Below are 17,603 nucleotides of genomic sequence, written 5' to 3'. Positions count from 1 at the left end.
ACCAGCTTGCATCATCCGACCATGACCAGCCAACAACAGGTTACTTGCAGCTTGCTAGCTCGAGCGGCCAATGCGGCATTGCGGTGGAGTCCGGGATGATATCTTCTCTGGGATGGCGTGAGAGGTTCACTGTTAATACCAGACATTGTACAGCCAGCTTGTTGTTAGATAATCGCGTAGTGCTCGGCTTCCACGACCCCAAGGCCCATTCATTCAAGTTTAGGCCTTTCATCTATCATCTTCCATTTCTCACATCTCATCATCATGAGTAACGATTCTGTTGATATCTCCTCGTCGGAGAAGGTCCAAAGACCAGGCACAGCTGACTCTGGTGTGTCTATGTCTAATGGACATTTTCTCAATGAGCATCAGCAAAATGGACACATCCAACAGCCGGTGTCGTCTGATATAGCCATCTGCGGTATTGGACTGCGTCTTCCTGGAGGCATCCGCAACTGTGACGACTACTGGAACCTCCTTTACCATGGGGTAGATGCTCGTATCCCCGTTCCTAGCAGCCGTTACAACCTCGAGGGCTTTGACGACAGTCTCGGCGGCAAGGACTCGGTCAAGGTCAAACACGGATATTTCCTTGACGAAGATCTATCATGTCTAGATACTTCGTTTTTCACATTCACCAAGGCCGAGCTCGAGAAGGCTGATCCACAACAACGATTACTGCTTGAGGTCACTCGAGAGTGCCTTGAAGATGCAGGAGAGGTAAACTATCGCGGGCAGCAACTGGGCTGTTACATAGGAACATTTGGGGATGATTGGTTGATGATGAGCACAAAGGCGCCCCAGCAAGGCGGTGTCCATGCTGTTACTGGACATGGCGACCTTATGATGGCCAACCGTGTTTCATTCGAGTATGACTTTCGAGGTCCCAGGTGAGTTGGCCCGATACCTGGCACTGATTATTTCACAATACTGATGTTCTACCGCCTAGTATGGTGATCAAAACCGGATGCTCAGCCTCAACAATCGCTCTTCATGAAGCATGTCGGGCGATACAGAGGGGCGATGCATCAGGTGCTGTCGTCGGAGGTGCCAGCATGATTACTACCCCAGCTCTCACGGCTACCATGTCTGCAGGCGAGCTTCTTGCCCCAGATGGCTCCTGCAAGACATTTGATGCTTCAGCAGACGGATACGCCAGAGCTGAAGCCATCACAGCCATTTACATCAAGCCTCTCGCCGACGCCCTTCGTGATGGCAACCCAGTGAGGGCTGTCATCAAAGGTACTTCTACAAACTGCGACGGCAAGAGTGTTAGTCTTGTCACTCCCAATGGAGTTGCACAAGAGGCTCTGATGAGAAAGGCTTATCGGGACGCTGGCTTGGACCCTCGAGAGACAGCATTCGTTGAGGTCAGTAATCGAACAACCAACACAGATGATGCATTCTAACGACCACAGTGTCACGGTACTGGAACACCCACGGGCGATCCCATTGAAACGACGGCCGTGGGCAAAGTTTTTGGTGAGAATGGGATCTACATCACTTCAGTCAAGCCCAACCTGGGACATTCTGAAGGCTCCGCAGGGCTGTCTTCTGTGATCAAATGTGTTCTCGCCCTTGAGCACAACATCATTCCACCCAACATCAAGTTTATTAATCCCAATCCCAAGAGTAAGCATCAGACTTGTCAAAACTCAAAGGCTATCAAGCTAACTCGTCATCAAGTTCCATTTGCAGAGTACAACTTGACTGTTCCTGTCAACCCAACTCCATTTCCATCAGACCGTAAACAGAGGGTCAGCATCGATTCATTTGGCATTGGCGGTAGCAACGCACATGTACTAGGTCTTTTCTACCCTTACTAGGCTTAGGTGCTTACATTGTCTTCAGGTTATCCTCGAGGCTTACGCCCCTTATTCAAATGGCATAGTTCAACAGAACGGCACTGCTCTTCACAATGGGAAACACGTGCTCCAAGACCCTGGTCCACCCATGCATCAACCTCGGAAGTTGGACCTGCTTCTCTTATCAGCCAACACAGATGTCTCCCTCCAGAAGCAGATCAATAACCACCAAGAGTGGGTTTTGCAGCACCCAGAGTCCGTATCGGACCTCACCTACACTCGCGCCATGCACAGAGAACACTTGCCTCACAGAGCATATGCCATTTTGGACGGAGCTAACGTCACTGAAACTTCTGGGCCCATGAAGGCACTGTCGGAACCACTGCCATTGGTAATGGTGTTCAGTGGCCAAGGCGCACAATGGCCCGGAATGGCCAAGGAGTTGATCGAGAGCGATCGGGCATTCCGTACAGACCTGCTCGACATGGATGCAGTGTTGAAACGCCTTAGCTTTCCACCAACGTGGAACATTATAGGTGAGAAGAGCGAATCCCTCGGCATCGAATGTGCAGTCTGTTAACCTATGTTAAGACGAACTTCTAAAGTCTGCCGAGACTACTCAAGTCCACAAGGCAGAACTCTCTCAGCCTTTGTGCACAGCCGTTCAGGTGGCCTTGTTCAACAAATTTTCCGCCCTACGGCTCACACCTACTGTTGCTGTTGGCCATTCAAGTGGCGAAATCGCTGCTGCGTACGCGGCTGGTTTCATTTCGATGGAAGAAGCAATAACTATTGCCTACTACCGTGGCTATGTCACAACAAAGCAAAACCTGATTGGAGGCATGGCAGCCATTGGAATGGGGGCCGTGGAAGTGTCTGAACACTTGTGTGACGGAGTCGTCCTGGCTTGCGAGAATAGCCCCAGCAGCTCCACCATCTCGGGTGATGCCGAGAAGGTCGACCAAGTTGTTGAGGCTATCAAGCAGAAGATGCCTGACATGTTTGCCCGCAAGCTCAAGGTTAACATGGCGTATCACTCCCGTACGTATCACTCCCTTCAGTTCTCTATGATGTCCTCGGCTAATTGATCAGACCACATGGTTCCCCTTAGTACCGAGTATCATGATCTCCTCAAGTCTGACTTGCCGAGATTGACGCAATATCTACCCTCAGCAAAAGCTGAGATGTTCTCTTCGGTCACGACTAAGCCGGTGGATGATTCCATTCGTGATCCCTCATACTGGGTGAAAAACCTCACGTCTCCAGTCAGGTTCTCCCCAGCAGTCTTGAACTTGCTGGCACTCAAGGGTGACTCCATCTTCATCGAGATCGGTCCTCATTCTACGCTCGCCGGCCCCTTACGCCAGACTTGTTCTCAAGTGTCTCGGCCGTGTCATTATGTGACAACCCAATCTCGCGGCAAGGACTCTTTTGCCGCGTTTCTTTCCGCAGTAGGGAAGCTTTACCAAGGAGGGCTCGAAATGGACTTGACCCCCATGTTCTCCTCTGGGAAAGCAATTTCAGGGTTGCCTACGTACCCATGGGATCACAAGGAATCGTACTGGTTTGAGAGTCGCATATCCAAGGCATGGAGGACTCGCCAATATCCTGACCATTGTCTCTTGGGATCTCGTATCCTCGAATGCACCGACGCTGAACCACAATGGCGGAACATTCTCCATGTCGAAGATGAGCCCTGGTTGGTTGATCACAAGCTGCATGATGACATCGTTTTTCCATTCGCCGGATACATCGCTGTCACTGGTGAAGCTGTCAGGCAGCTTACTCACGCGCCTCGTGGTACTGGATACCGTCTTCGACACGTGGTAGCACAAACAGCACTATTGTTGTCCGACTCGGCTCCAACCGAGCTGATGACTAGCCTACACAGACAGAGGCTGAACGACACCGACTCCTCGGAATGGTTTGAGTTTTCTGTTTCGTCGTACAGTGGGTCGACCTGGGTGAAGCATTGCACTGGTCAAGTGAGCATCCTCGACAACGCCAGGACCCGTGACTGGGTGCCAGAAGTCCTTCCTCGCAAGGTTGATGCCTCCCGCATCTACAGTCGCTTGGCCAGCGTAGGTTTTATTTATGGGCCCTCATTCCGGGGACTGTCAAATGTCACATCCGCTGTCTCTGAAGAGCTTGCCTTTGCGCAAATCATCAACCGAGACCAGCAGAGTCACTCCCCATTTACCCTTCATCCCGCAACAATTGATGCCGGCCTTCAGCTACTCTTGGTCGCGCAAGCCAAAGGACTTGGGCGAAACCTAGCCGAACTTTGCGTGCCTACTGCAATTGAGGAGCTCGAAATTGGCCCAGGTGCAGATGTCATGGACGCCAAAGCGTGGAAGATGTATGGAGTCGAGCCATGCGTCGAGTTCGCTTCGGGTGAAAAGGTGGCATTCCGAGCTTCTGGAATCCAGTTCCATGCCCTTGGAGATGACGAGACACCTGAGGGACTCGATGTTCACGCCGCGGCAAGATTGAGGTGGCTCCCACACTTTGACTTTGTCGATGTATCGACTCTTTTCACCCCGCCGGCAGCCTCCAAGTCTGATTCTCAACTACATGAAGAGCTAGGCTTGCACTGCATTCTCGAAACGGCAGAAAGAGTCAGATACCTTCAGCCTTGCCAGCCTCACTTTGCGAGGTTCCGAGACTGGATCAATCAACAGATTGGATTTGCAGCAGCTGGAAACTATAAGCTGGTCGAGAACCCCGAGAAGCATGTTGCTCTTCCAAGGGCCGAAAGATTAGCCAAGATTGAAGAACTCACTACACTTCTATTGGAGCTACCACAGAAAGCCCTCATCGTCGGAATCAGGTGTCTCTTCGATAACATTGACAAACTCTTTACGGGCGAAGCCGATACCCTCGACATTCTTCTACAAGACAACGTCCTTGCCCAGATTTACAATGTCATGACATTTGACTACTCCAAGTTCCTACGCCTTTTGGTTCATACCAGGCCGACTCTACGAGTCCTTGAGCTCGGAGCAGGAACTGGTGGTACTACTGAGACCATTCTGCGGAACATTGTCGATGTCCATGGAGTACCGGCGTATTCTACCTATACCTTCACGGATATATCTGCAGGGTTCTTCCCGGCTGCCAAAGAGCGATTTGCGAATGCATCCAACCTCGAGTTCAGAGTACTGGACGTCTCTCAGGACCCCCTCCAGCAGGGATTCCAAGAGGGGAGTTATGATCTCATCATCGCAGCAAACGTTCTGCATGCGACACCTTGTCTACAACAGACGTTGAGCAATATACGGCCTTTGCTCAAGTCGGATGGAATGCTCGTGATGACAGAGCTGTGCAGCGTCACTCGATCTCTCAATTACATCTTTGGCAACTTTTCAGGATGGTGGCTAGGAGAAAAGGACAATCGCTTGGATCAACCCTACGTCTCAGTATCACGGTGGGATCAGGAACTAAGAGCTGCCGGGTTCAGCGGCGCTGACGCTGTTACATTCGACGCCGAAGAGTCACATCGACGTTTCGCCGTCATAGTGGCTAAGAAACAGCCTACACCGATCCCCAACCCATCTTGCATCACTCTCCTATCCGGGAACCCCGAGGGGGAGATCGTTGGCAAATTGGCTACTGTACTGGAAGAAAGAGGTTGGACCATCGCAAAGCGCCGTATCGGAGACGATATCCCGAAGGGCCAGGACATCATTTCATGCCTTGATCTTGAGGCCAATTTCTTCCAAGATATCTCCGAGGAAGCGTTTGCTACATTTCAGCAGTTCGTTCGGACAGTTGGCCCAAGGAGGATTCTTTGGTTGACAGACGCAATCCAGGTCGAGTGTTCAAATCCGCGGTCTGCACAGACGCTGGGTGTAGCTCGTACTCTGCGTTCGGAACTGGGGCTCAACTTCTACACGGTCGAAGTTGACAACATGGAGAACCAATTTAGCACTCTGGTCTCTCAGCTCCTCGACAAGATCGTCCGGGACGAGGACAACGAGAACCTTGAGCCTGACAGGGAATTTGTCATCAGCCACGGGGTCATATGTGTTGGACGTTATCAGCCCTTCCCACTGCTAGAGGAAGCCTCTACCAAAACCAACCAAGATCAAGGGGATGTGATGAAGAAGGTGGATATTGACAAACCAGGAATGTTGGAAACCATGGACTGGAGAATTCTCCCGATCCCAGAGACCATTCCGGAGCATCACGTTGAAATCGACGTTCGTGCTGCTGGTCTCAACTTTCGCGACGTTGTCTACGCTATGGGCCTCATATCATCCCAGTCATCCAATCTTTCCCTGGGTATGGAAGTATCCGGCACAATCAGGAGACTTGGAAGTGCCGTGAAAGGCCTCAGCATTGGCGATCGAGTCATGTCTTTCACCTATGAGGGTGGCTTCTCCACGCAGGTGATTGTAGCGGACCACTTCGTGCACAAACTTCCAGATACCATGAGCTTTGAGGAAGCGGCAACCATCCAGGGCTGTTTTGCGACTGTGGTCTACGCACTGCTGGATGTAGGAAGGCTGCGCAAGGGAATGAGTGTACTGATACACTCGGCTTGTGGTGGTGTCGGATTGTCTGCTATCCAAGTTTCGCAAATGATGGGTGCAGAGATTTACGCAACCGTTGGAAGTGAGAAAAAGAAGGACTATTTGGTCAAGACCTACAACATCCCACGAGAACGCATCTTCAACTCGCGAGACGCCTCATTCCTTGATGGAGTGATGCAGCAGACAGCAGGCAAAGGAGTTGATCTTGTTCTGAATTCGCTACCCGGAGAGCTTTTGCATGCTTCTTGGAAGTGTGTTGCAAAGAACGGATCATTGCTCGAGCTCGGGAAGCGCGATCTCGCTGGATTTGGTCAGCTTGACATGAGTCGTTTCCTGGACAACCGATCCTACTGTGGCATCGATGTCATGTATATGATGAAGGAGCAAGGCGGGGTTCTCCGAGAGTGAGTCGATCATTTTCTTTGGCGTATTTTCATGCATACTAATGTCTTTCTACAGTGTCTTGCAAAGGACTCTGGCTTTCTTTGAGCAAGGAAAGCTCAAGCCGCTGGAACCTATCACGTCGTTCGACGCAGCTGACATCAAGCAAGCCTTCCGCTATCTTCAGGGTGGCAACCACATGGGCAAAGTGATTCTGAAACTCCCCGGGGACCCGTCGATGCTGGAAGCGAGAGAGATGGCCCAATGCATCAAGTTCTCTCCTGATGCCGCCTACTTGCTGGTGGGTGGCTCAGGGGGGCTTGGAAGGGCTCTAGCTATTTGGATGGCTGAACACGGCGCTAAACAACTCATCTTTCTATCAAGAAGTGCCACGGCGGACAGCACGGTTTCAACGGAACTTGAATCCATGGGATGCGCCGTGGCCATGATTAAAGGGAGCGTCAACAACCTTGAGGATGTCAAGGAAGCGATTGAAAAGTCGCCAACTCAGATCAAAGGCGTTTTCCATCTTGCGATGGTTCAGAGAGTAAGCTACCTCTCATGCAAGCAAGACATAGCATTTGACTAACGTATGATAGGACTCTCCGTTTCTTGACATGAAGTGGGCAGATTGGACAGACGCCAATGAACCAAAAGTCCACGGTACATGGAATCTTCATCAAGCATTCCTCGGGCAGCCTCTGGACTACTTCTGGTTAGCCAGCTCTACCGTTACGGTTGTTGATCAACCTGGGCAGGGGAATTACAAAGCTGGATGTACTTTTATCGAGTCATTCTGTCAGTATCGGCACTCCCTTGGCCTCCCTGCTTCGGTCCTCTCCATTTGCCCCATCGAAGACGTCGGCTTCGTGGCCGAGAACCCAGCGGCGCTTCGGAGTATCAAGCTGCAGGGCCTCTACACGCTGGGGGAGAAAGAGTTCTTGGACAGTGTCGAAGCTTCACTTGCCAATTCGGTGCCACAGGCAAGTCAGGACATGGGCAACTTTGCAAACCTCTCATCAGAGTTCTTATCTACTTGGGAAAACAAAGGCCACATCATCATGGGTCTAAGATCAGAGCTTCACCTTGATAATCCCAAAAACCCAACCAACTGGCGTCGAGATCGAAGAATGGGAATCTACCACAACTTAGCTGTTGGAGATGCATCTGACGCACGAGGCGAAAGCCACAGCCTCAAGGAATTCCTTCAGACCTTGACAGATGGCGATGGTGCGGGTATCCTCGCACAAGAATCAACCGTCGACTTCCTGGCTGTGGAGATTGGAAGAAAGATCAATGATTTCTTGCTGAAGCCAGACACTACGATCGATACAAGCCTTCGACTTTCCGAAATGGGTCTGGATTCTCTTACCGCAATCGAGTTGCGAAGATGGTTCCGCCAGGCGTCCGGGCTTCAAGTTAGCGTGCTGGAAATGATGGGTGCTGCATCGTTGAGGCAGCTGGGAGAAACGGTGGCGGCGAGGCTTGGGGAGAAGGTGGTAGGAGGTTTGGCATGAGAGAAGGATCCAGAATGTAATTATCTAGAATGGAATATGCCGATTTCGAAAGTATCTTTCCTTCTTGATTCTGGAATGTTTCGAGAATAGGGTAGCTACCATCGCAGCATGGTGATTTTCGGTCAAGGTTCTGGTGTGGTGTGTGGAGCTTGACGACTCGAAATGAGTCTAGACCTGAACCAATTGTAGATCCTGGGCCTAGAACACGCCACGCCTGGACTCATCACTGTGTTTATCATCAGGAGCGACAGGGATGTGCGTAGGAGGAGGAGCAACAGCTCCGACGCAAGAGGTAAGAAGAGAGGCGTGGTCTCTGGTATGGCAAAGCTACTCTAGAAATCACGTTGTCCCAGTAGGATGCAATAGCCAGCAGACCATATCTCGATTGACGAATAGCAAAAGACTACCTACAAAGTCACTGCTGATGATCAAGATAGTGTCTGAACGGTGCCCCTGCTACACAAAGACACACTGTGCCCCGCCCAGCCGCCGGATCTGGCACGGACGGCTTGCCCTAAAACATCACAAGAAATTGCCCAATAAAAACTGGCTCCCGTGTCTTGGATCACGCACTCTCTCCATCCCCGTCCCGATCCTCCGGGTCACCATTTTCCCGACTACCAGCCCCTCGGGTCGACTTTGAGTCTTATTCAGCCAGGAGGACCCAGTCTGTCGGTGTCTGTCTCGCTGAAACCCCTCTTCCCCTCCTCTCTTCACAGACAGAAACACGCGCCCACCCACCACAGTACCACTACTTGGCGCTACAGTTCTCCCTCCTCTCCCCAGCACAGATCATCGCCTGTCTATGCCCCCTCTCCACTCTTGAAATCCCGGTTGGGCCTCCACGTCCGCCCGACTCCCAGGTTTTCACGCCAGCGATCAACAACTCGGCTGACTCGGAGGCTCCAAATGTCGAGCACTATCGGGCCGAGAGACAGTCTTTCCGACTATGAATTCAGCTTTGAGGCGTACCTTGACTATACCACTGGAATTGAAGTCGACGTGAGTCTCATCGGGCTGCTCAGCATGGGCCCTCTTTCCACCGATGCTCACATTCAATAGTCAAATCCTTGGAGCCGTCCCACACTGTCAGCCTGCAGCCATTGATTGCCGGCGTATTTTAGCGCTAATTCATCATAGAGATACCGCATCCGTGGCGGAGAGTATCTATGAGTTCCACAAGGAGAACGGAAGGACATACCACGCTTATCGTGCCGGCTGTACGTTCTGACCTGAGATCCCAAGCCCAATAGAAGCTAACTTTACAGCCTACTACTATCCCAATGACTTGATTGAGATCGAACGGCTGAACACGCAACATGAGACTCTCAAAATCCTCTTAGACGGCAGGAGTTGCCTTGCCCCCTTTGATGACGAAACCCCTCCGCGCAAGGTCCTTGATATCGCCACAGGCTCCGGCCACTGGGCTATCGATCTGGGGGATGAGTTCCCAGAAGCTCGAATCATCGGTACAGACTTGTCTCCTATTCAGAGCGAGCTGGTCCCTCCTAATGTTGAATTCATAATTGACGATGCGTGCGTAACTGTCCACTGCCCCCAGCCATTGCGCGCTCACCTTAGATATATGAACTGACCGTGCTAGAACCGATGAGTGGCCCCAAGGCAGGGACTGGTGTAACTTTGACCTGATACACACCAGAGTAACTCTGGGCTGCTGGGCTGACATGACTACACAAATCATTCAGCCGGCCTTCGAGCGGCTAAGGCCTGGTGGGTGGATAGAATGTCAAGAACTGGAGGGTCTTATGGAGTGCGACGACGACTCGGTTACGGAAAACAACCCCTTCAAAAAGTGGTGCGATGATATTGTCGACGCCAGCATAGCCGCTGATCGACCCTTGCCCGGTGCCGCCAGCATAAAGCAAGCCCTCAAGGAGACTGGATTTGTCGACATCCATGAAAAGATCTACAAGATTCCTATCAACGGCTGGCCCAAAAACCGCAGGCTCAAGAGGTTTGGGGAGCTATGGCATGCGAATGTGGCGGAAGGATTACAGGCGCTCAGCTATGGCTTGTTGCATCGCGTTAAGGGCATGACCAAGGAGGAGATCGAGGTGAGTTTCGACCAATTCATGCTGCGCTCAACTAATAGGTACCAGGTCAACCTCATCGACGTGAGGAGAGCTTTAGCAGATCACAGAATGCACGGTTATCAGAAGTTCTATGTCGTATGGGGCCGCAAGCCAGACGAGGTTGACATGCCCTAGAGTGCATTTTCCCTCGATTAATCCCTATTGATCTTTGCGCACTAGAGCATGTATCTTGATATTCAGGCCTTAGATCATTGCTGCCATTATTACAACGTTCCGTGGTGGCAACGAGCTACACACTTGACCATAATATGGTCCCTCTTGTATACCTTAGATGGACGCTATGTTTCTAAAACATGTTGAAGGAATTTGTTGCATATCTTGATACTGCCATAACACTCGATGCCGTGGTCACCAGCAGCCCGGAGTAGACAGCATAGCGTGAAGATATTCGTGCAAGGAGACGAGCCCTCTACAATTGCGGCAGTAATTCCGCCTGAAGCAGCGGGAGCCTCCTTATATCTGAGGGCTTTTGCTATTATATGCAATGTCAAGTCCATAAAAGACCATCAGCCACAACTGCAAAAGGCACAGTGAGCAGAAAAATCTAGTAGAGTAAAATACCCTATCTAGGGCGTTTATCACAGCTTTATGAAACGGTTTGAGCCTGGCGATCGAAATCAAGTGTCTAGCCTTAACCCCCTGAGAGGTTTAACCTTTCATAGTACCGCTAGGTATGAGTTTTCTACTACAAGCAGCAGAAGGTTTAAGCAAAAGGGCTAGTATGTGAGCATTAGGATATAAAACTATAATATGCCAGTAGTGTGTTCTTTCTTATAGTTAAAGACCGGCCCTTAATGGTTAAGTGAGCTAGAAGATTATTTCCAGCCTGGCTTTTCTAACGGTTAACTTATTCATCAACCTCGTCAACTGAGGCGGTTTCATCGCCTCGATCTACATTTGTGTTGCTTAATATCGTTTTGGAGAGGCCGCATTCTCCCAGGAAATTATCGATAGCATGCCTTGCCGATGTACCATTCAACCTTATACCTCCTACACTACTTCTTCATATTCACCTTTTAACATCCTAATCAGGCTCACCAACTTTTACCGAACTCCCTATTTGAGAAATTACCATTTAGTCACGTACCGGAGAGAAAGTAACTTGGCCGTACGACCCGGGCCATGTGCGTCACATACCCCTTCTCTGTCTTTGGAGCTATATCTAGCTAGGCAAGAGACAAGAGAATATGATATGTTACGTAGAATCACACCCACAGTGGTACTCAATGGTCACGTACCCCGGGCGTCGTGTGGCAATGCCACAATTTGCCTACCTTCCCACTTTGATTAATGATGGTAACATCATGAGCCTGCTTTATTCATTTGTTAGTTATTTGAATAGGCTGTATAAACCCTTGCAACTGGCTTTGCTTTGCTGAGAGAGGATCAAATAGTAATTCAAGTTTTTCGACCTTGATCTTCTGGCTTAGTTAACCCATGAAGAGATGGGCTTTAACCCTAAGAAAGAACACCTTGTTAATACATTATAGCATCATGACCTAATGCTAACATAGTAGCCTTTTCTTTTAGAAAAAACCTTCTGCTGCCTACCGTCGAAGACTCATACCAAGCTGCATCATCATGAAAGGTTAACCCTCTCATGGGGTATGTTTCTTTTCAATCTCTGTGTATATTGAGGATGGATTCAGGCAATACAGCAAGAGAAATACAGTTGCCAACATAATCAAGCGCTCATGCCCAATGCCTTTCCACCCAAGATTCAAACTCAGATAAGCTTTGCAAATGCTTCCACGCTCAACATGGTCCCTCAGCAGACCTTGATTCATCAAGAACACTACGTTCTAGAGGGGTTTCCATTGGCCGAAGAGTCATGATGCTCGGAATTCCCGTTGACACTCGTATAGGGACCTCGATAACCTGAGGTGGGAGTTCCACCACTACTCATTCTATACGTTTGACATCGTTGAGATTGCTAGGCATAAGAACTGAAACTCGACTCCTGCCACTAGCAGTGCAGCAAGACAGAGCTCACTACTAATCTCGTTCAATGGCAAGACAGCAATTTATTCGATGTCTAGTGTTCGGAAACTACGCCTTTTCATCCACACCTGTATCGCGCGCTGCATCTGCTCGGTGAAGCCATAAGTCAGGGCGTTAACCATTCCAACAAACTGAGTACAGGCCTGCAACGACGTGAGCCATTGCGGTGAGCTGCCCACCGACTCGGCTAAGCGGTTCGCCATGCCGGGAATCCAGAGGATAATGTACGCAATCGGATATCCATTCAAAAGAAGCATTCTCTTTAGATTAGGTGATGCCGGCGCATTCCTAGATGGCTCCACATTGACAGAGGATTGCTGGGGTGTATTTGTGTGGAGGATCTCTGTTGGAAAAGGCTGGTCTCTTGAAGAAGCGGGCCACTGTGATTTCCCAATATTGGAATCCTGTGTATGCTGGTCTTCCTTGGATATTGGCTGAGATTGCAACTCATACGAGGAGGCTTCAACAGATGTGGTGATCCAGATCCGACGGCTATTAGACGGCTCTGTGGTATCCAGTTGACTCCGAGACCGGTTACCAGCTGTATCTTGGCCAGCGGCAGACGAGCTAAGGTCAACCTTGAGGCGGCTGAACAGGCGTCGGAGTTTTATGTAGATAAAAGTGTAGATTGATATCGTGGCCAGGAAAATAGCGATCCGCCAAGCGTGCGTGAGGCCGTACCGAAGGCCAAGATACTGTGATTGTATCCAACACCAGTTTCCACTTACGGGTCCATATGCACCGAGACCAAGGCCAACAAAGCCTACTTATTCAGCAAGTGCTCAGTCATCAAGGCCTCAGCAATGCTTACTGGTTATTGTACCGGGAATCCATGGCAAGATGCACACAATTGTGGTCATAGCTCTTGATGAATCGCTGAGAAACTGATGCTTTTGAACCGCCATAAATACCGATATCGAGATGACGAGAATATTGAAGTCGATGGCTTGTACAGAAAACTGTCCGATCCACGCGTTGGCAAGGCATCCAGTGCTTGGGGAGGCCCCTGGGTCCGCATAGCCATTATTGAGTACAAGGATGCCGGAGACAGTATTGTTTAGACTGTTGATGAAGTCTTGAAATCTTTACGTCAGCAAGACTTTGCTTAACTGTTGTTGGGCGACCTACCTGCTAGAAGCAGATTTACTATTAGTGCATGTCGAAAATGCCGCCGTTGCGGGGGAACAATTGTGTGAAGGCAGAGAGCCAGAAAGCTAGCTGTACAAGAGAGTAACGACCCAACTAAAGTAGGCACTGAAATGGATAAATTCACCGGGAGGTTGGCCATTGTAGTAGAAGGTGATGATCGAAACACCCGGCGACAGGCCAGACGTCGACTATGCGCTATTTGAGAAATGAGAGGGCGTTGAGAAGGATTATTAAGCCGCGGTACGCTGAACACCCCCGAAGGTGATGCTACAAGCAGGCAATGTTCCATACAATGCTTTCCGACGCGGGATTAATTTTAGCAGGCCAAGTGCTTGAATAGAGGCATGGGGGTCCAGAGATCCGGCGGTACACGTCACTTTGAGCGGGTCTAAACCACAATATAAGGTTTGTCTTCACTCATGGTTAAACATGCAAGGTTTCATGCCTACTATAACACAGACGGTATAACTATTAGCCCGGTAGATCCTACTACGCTGCTTTACCACCTACCCTTTAGAGAGAGTAGATGCCGAAACCTAGTTAGTTGCCCACTCACAAAGAAATGCATCATAACCAATTAACATTAAGGCTCCTCCTATGTTTTCCATCAGAGAGTAGGAATAGAACTTAGTAGCCCTTGTGAACCTAAAACCTACCTAACTTGGAGTTTATTTTAGTAGAAAAGCCCCTATTATAGTGAGATAGACTCAAGCAAGATCTGATTCCCGGCCTTTCGGGACTCCCCGTTTACGAAGCCTCTGGCACATACACGGCCTTGAAGGCGGCACGCCCTCACAGATGCCGAGGTTAACATACAGCAGTAGGGTAAGCTAGAGGGCATAAACCTAGAGATTAAAAAAGAGTACATTTTCATAGCTAGAGCGATGGTCGTAACTAAACCTCCCTGACATATAGTAGAACCTAGCAACCGTCACCAGGTGCTTTAATATTCTGATCGACGACAAGCAACGGCTAACATAGTAGTGAATGAGATTGACTGAAACGTAGAGCTTTGACACGGATAATAATGCATCTAATTAGTATTCTAACTTTTCTATAGTATATCTATTTAATGAATTAATCTATCTTACATAAAAACAAGTAAAGTTAGGGACTAGCGTTCAGGGCGGAGCGCCTAGGGATATACTCTTTAAGGATAATATACTACTAAGGCAAGCTAGATAGGCGACCTATTACTATAAGATAATAGAGACTATAGGCGGGGACCTTAACCGGCTATTATTAAAAGGGGGAGAGTTTAATTATAACTAATATAAAAAAGATTTATAAGCTTAAAACTTCTAGTTTTAAAGTTTAATACTTAGCCTAAGATATATTAATAGCCTTAATAACTAGGCTTACTTACTTATATTTATATTAAAGAAGTTACTTATAGTAATTTATTATTAAAGGCTAATAAAGCTAATTTAAATACCTAAGATATATATATATAAGAAATTAATAATTTAAAATATATTTTTAATATATACTTACTAAGAGCCCTTTAAAGGCACTTATAGCAAGCTTTTTATATATAGCTTATAATATATTTAAATAAAGGTATTTATATAAAGAAAAAATAAGTTTTATTATAAAAATTATAATAATAATTAATTAAGTTAATTATAATTATTATTAGACTTTATTTTACCTAAAAAGGGGATTAAAATATCTTAGTTAAAATCTTAATAGGTTTAATAATAAAGGCTCTATACCTAAAGCCTAAGCTTAATAGGCTTAAATTAATAAGGTTTATCTATATAATTATTAATACCTTTAATAATAGCTCTATTTATAATAAATAAATTATATCTTAATTAGCTAAAAAGATTAATATCCTCTTCCTATGATAGCTCTCCCCTTTATTATTAACCTTTTAATTATCTTTATAATTCTTAATTACTTAAAGAGGTATAAATTACTTTTATTATTCTTATAAAAGGAAATTTAATTATAACTAATAATAATAACTAATAATTATAATTAATAACTATAACTAATAACAATAACTAATAACTATAACTAATAACTATAACTAACTAATTAATTAATTAATAACTAGCTAATTTATTAATAATATAAAAGAAGATTATAATAGCTACTTTTTATAGAGACCTCTAATTAAATAATTAAATTAATATAGCTAATATCTATTAATAAGTCTTCTTATATAATTAAGATAACCTTCTTAAAGAGGTCTATAAGCTTTATAAAAATATAAAAAGTACGTATAATAAGCTTTAAGAGGTAATATTATATAGAGCTATTTAAAGTATTATAATAAGTATAACAATTATAGTATTTCTAAGGGATAAACTAATTATACTAGGTTTATATTAGTAAGGGATTATTAATATTATCTTAAATAAAGGTATAAGTTATATCTAATAATATACTTAAGAGTATTTGTAAAAGTCCTTATAATAAAAAGGTCTTTTATAAATAAAATTCTAGAAAAATAAGCTTATAAGATATAAGCCTAGGATTTTATTACCCTATACTTTAGCTTATGCGCTTTCTTATAAATTGCTTACCTAAGCCATATCTACTTAGATAAGTAAGATATAAGAGAGTATCAATATTGCCCTTTTTGGGCTTATTTCCCTTTTAGGAAGGTCACGTGATCTCGGACTTAGGACTTTATTAAAAGCCCGATAATGCCGTTAAATCCGTGTCCCTCTATAGGGTATTTCCTATCTGGTTTTGAATATCCTAGTTTAAAACCCTATAGGTTTTAACCTCTATTATGCCATAACTCGGCTTCTAGTTATCCGTTGCTAGTAAAACTAATAGGCTTATAAAGCCCGGAATTAGGGCTATCCGACGGTATAACTTTCATCCGAATCGGGCTAATAGATTCCGAGCAATTCTCTATATAAGCTATAAGCCCTCTCTTAGAATTAGTTCTCAGATCCTTAACGAATTCAACCAATATAAATACCAATAAGAAGCTGGTTTCTTCTTATTAGCCTTATTGATCTTCCTTCTTACTTTGCCTACCCTATATGTCTTCTTATTTAGTCTCTCAACTATATATTAAGACTGATTTCTCTGCCTATTCACCTCCTATCCAAGTCATCTACCCTATAGTCTTTGAAGACTTTATCTTCTCTATCCTTCAGTCTTTTACAGTATTAAATATAACTAAGTTATATTAATAGCTAAGGTAGCTAGTATATAAGAAAGTATAATAAGTATATTCTATATATTAAATAAATCGCTATTATTATAATAAGCATATTATAAGTACTTATTATTCTTATAATAAGTTAAGGATATTAGCTTATACCTATAAGGGTAAGCTACTTATTATTACTTATTAATTAATAAGTGCTATAGGGCTAAGTAAGGTATATAATTAGAACTTAATTAGGCTATAATATAATATCTCCCCTCCTATTAGCCCTTATCTTTAAGGCTACTTCTTATAATTATAGCTACTTTTCTTATAAGTGCCTAACTTTAATTTATATTATTATTTTCCGCTATAATATTAATAAGATATTAGGCTATATAATTAAAAAATCTAATATACCTTTTTCTATTAAAAATCGCTATATCTTAGCCTTTAGTATTAATTAATTTAATTTTAAAGTTATATCTTATTCTTATTATTTAAAATAAGGTATTATTTATAAGATAGTTTTAAGTTCCCGAAAATATAGTTTATATACCCGCTTAGGTTAACCTTATAATACGATAGGTATCCCTTTGAATTTATATATATAGTTTTTTTTTTCTTTTAGGGCTTCTATTAATAGCGCTAATATCTTATATTATTAAGGAGGCTTATTATTTAGATAAGTAAGAAGTTATCGCCGAGGAGTTATTTATTTCTCGTCGTAAGGCCTTATAAAGGGCATAATAAGATCTAAATAAGTCGCTTTCTTAGCTAGAGTTATATTATAAGCATAAGTAGTAATTAATATTATAAAATATAGAGATAATATATAGGGGTTTAGTTTCCTTAGAGGAGCTTAAGTAATTAAAGTAATAAAAGTCTTTACTTATAGAAGATATTTAAATTATAATTTATATTAATATCTTAGATCTTAATTTCCTTAATAATTTTATTATTTCTTCTAATATTATTAATAAAAG

At 45.4% G+C, this 17,603-nt stretch overlaps 3 protein-coding genes across 3 annotated transcripts; 2 read left to right on the top strand and 1 right to left on the bottom strand.

The window, feature by feature from the left end:
* Positions 1-264: 264 nt before the first annotated feature.
* Positions 265-8,238, top strand: NECHADRAFT_106233 (uncharacterized protein; the record flags this gene model as incomplete). Its single annotated transcript, XM_003040280.1, has 9 exons — positions 265-890; positions 950-1,370; positions 1,419-1,632; positions 1,687-1,799; positions 1,852-2,341; positions 2,397-2,846; positions 2,898-6,744; positions 6,800-7,268; positions 7,321-8,238. 9 exons carry the CDS (start codon positions 265-267, stop codon positions 8,236-8,238), a joined length of 7,548 nt encoding a protein of 2,515 aa, XP_003040326.1.
* A 909-nt stretch (positions 8,239-9,147) lies between these two features.
* NECHADRAFT_44561 (uncharacterized protein) lies at positions 9,148-10,466 on the top strand (the record flags this gene model as incomplete). The annotated part of the gene is made up of 5 exons (XM_003040279.1): positions 9,148-9,240; positions 9,401-9,458; positions 9,507-9,774; positions 9,842-10,313; positions 10,359-10,466. The coding sequence occupies 5 exons, from the start codon at positions 9,148-9,150 to the stop codon at positions 10,464-10,466; spliced, it is 999 nt and encodes a 332-aa protein (XP_003040325.1).
* A 1,910-nt stretch (positions 10,467-12,376) lies between these two features.
* On the bottom strand, positions 12,377-14,413 carry NECHADRAFT_82306 (uncharacterized protein; the record flags this gene model as incomplete). The annotated part of the gene is made up of 7 exons (XM_003040264.1): positions 12,377-13,048; positions 13,082-13,116; positions 13,165-13,415; positions 13,794-13,890; positions 14,059-14,154; positions 14,319-14,347; positions 14,403-14,413. The coding sequence occupies 7 exons, from the start codon at positions 14,411-14,413 to the stop codon at positions 12,377-12,379; spliced, it is 1,191 nt and encodes a 396-aa protein (XP_003040310.1).
* Positions 14,414-17,603: the final 3,190 nt, after the last annotated feature.

The sequence above is a fragment of the Fusarium vanettenii genome, assembly GCF_000151355.1.
Source record: "Fusarium vanettenii 77-13-4 chromosome 7 genomic scaffold NECHAsca_72_chr7_6_0, whole genome shotgun sequence".
NCBI classification, from domain to species: Eukaryota; Fungi; Ascomycota; class Sordariomycetes; order Hypocreales; family Nectriaceae; genus Fusarium; species Fusarium vanettenii.
The sequence above is the reverse complement of the archived record's forward strand: the minus strand, read 5'-3'. Positions and strand labels throughout refer to the sequence as shown.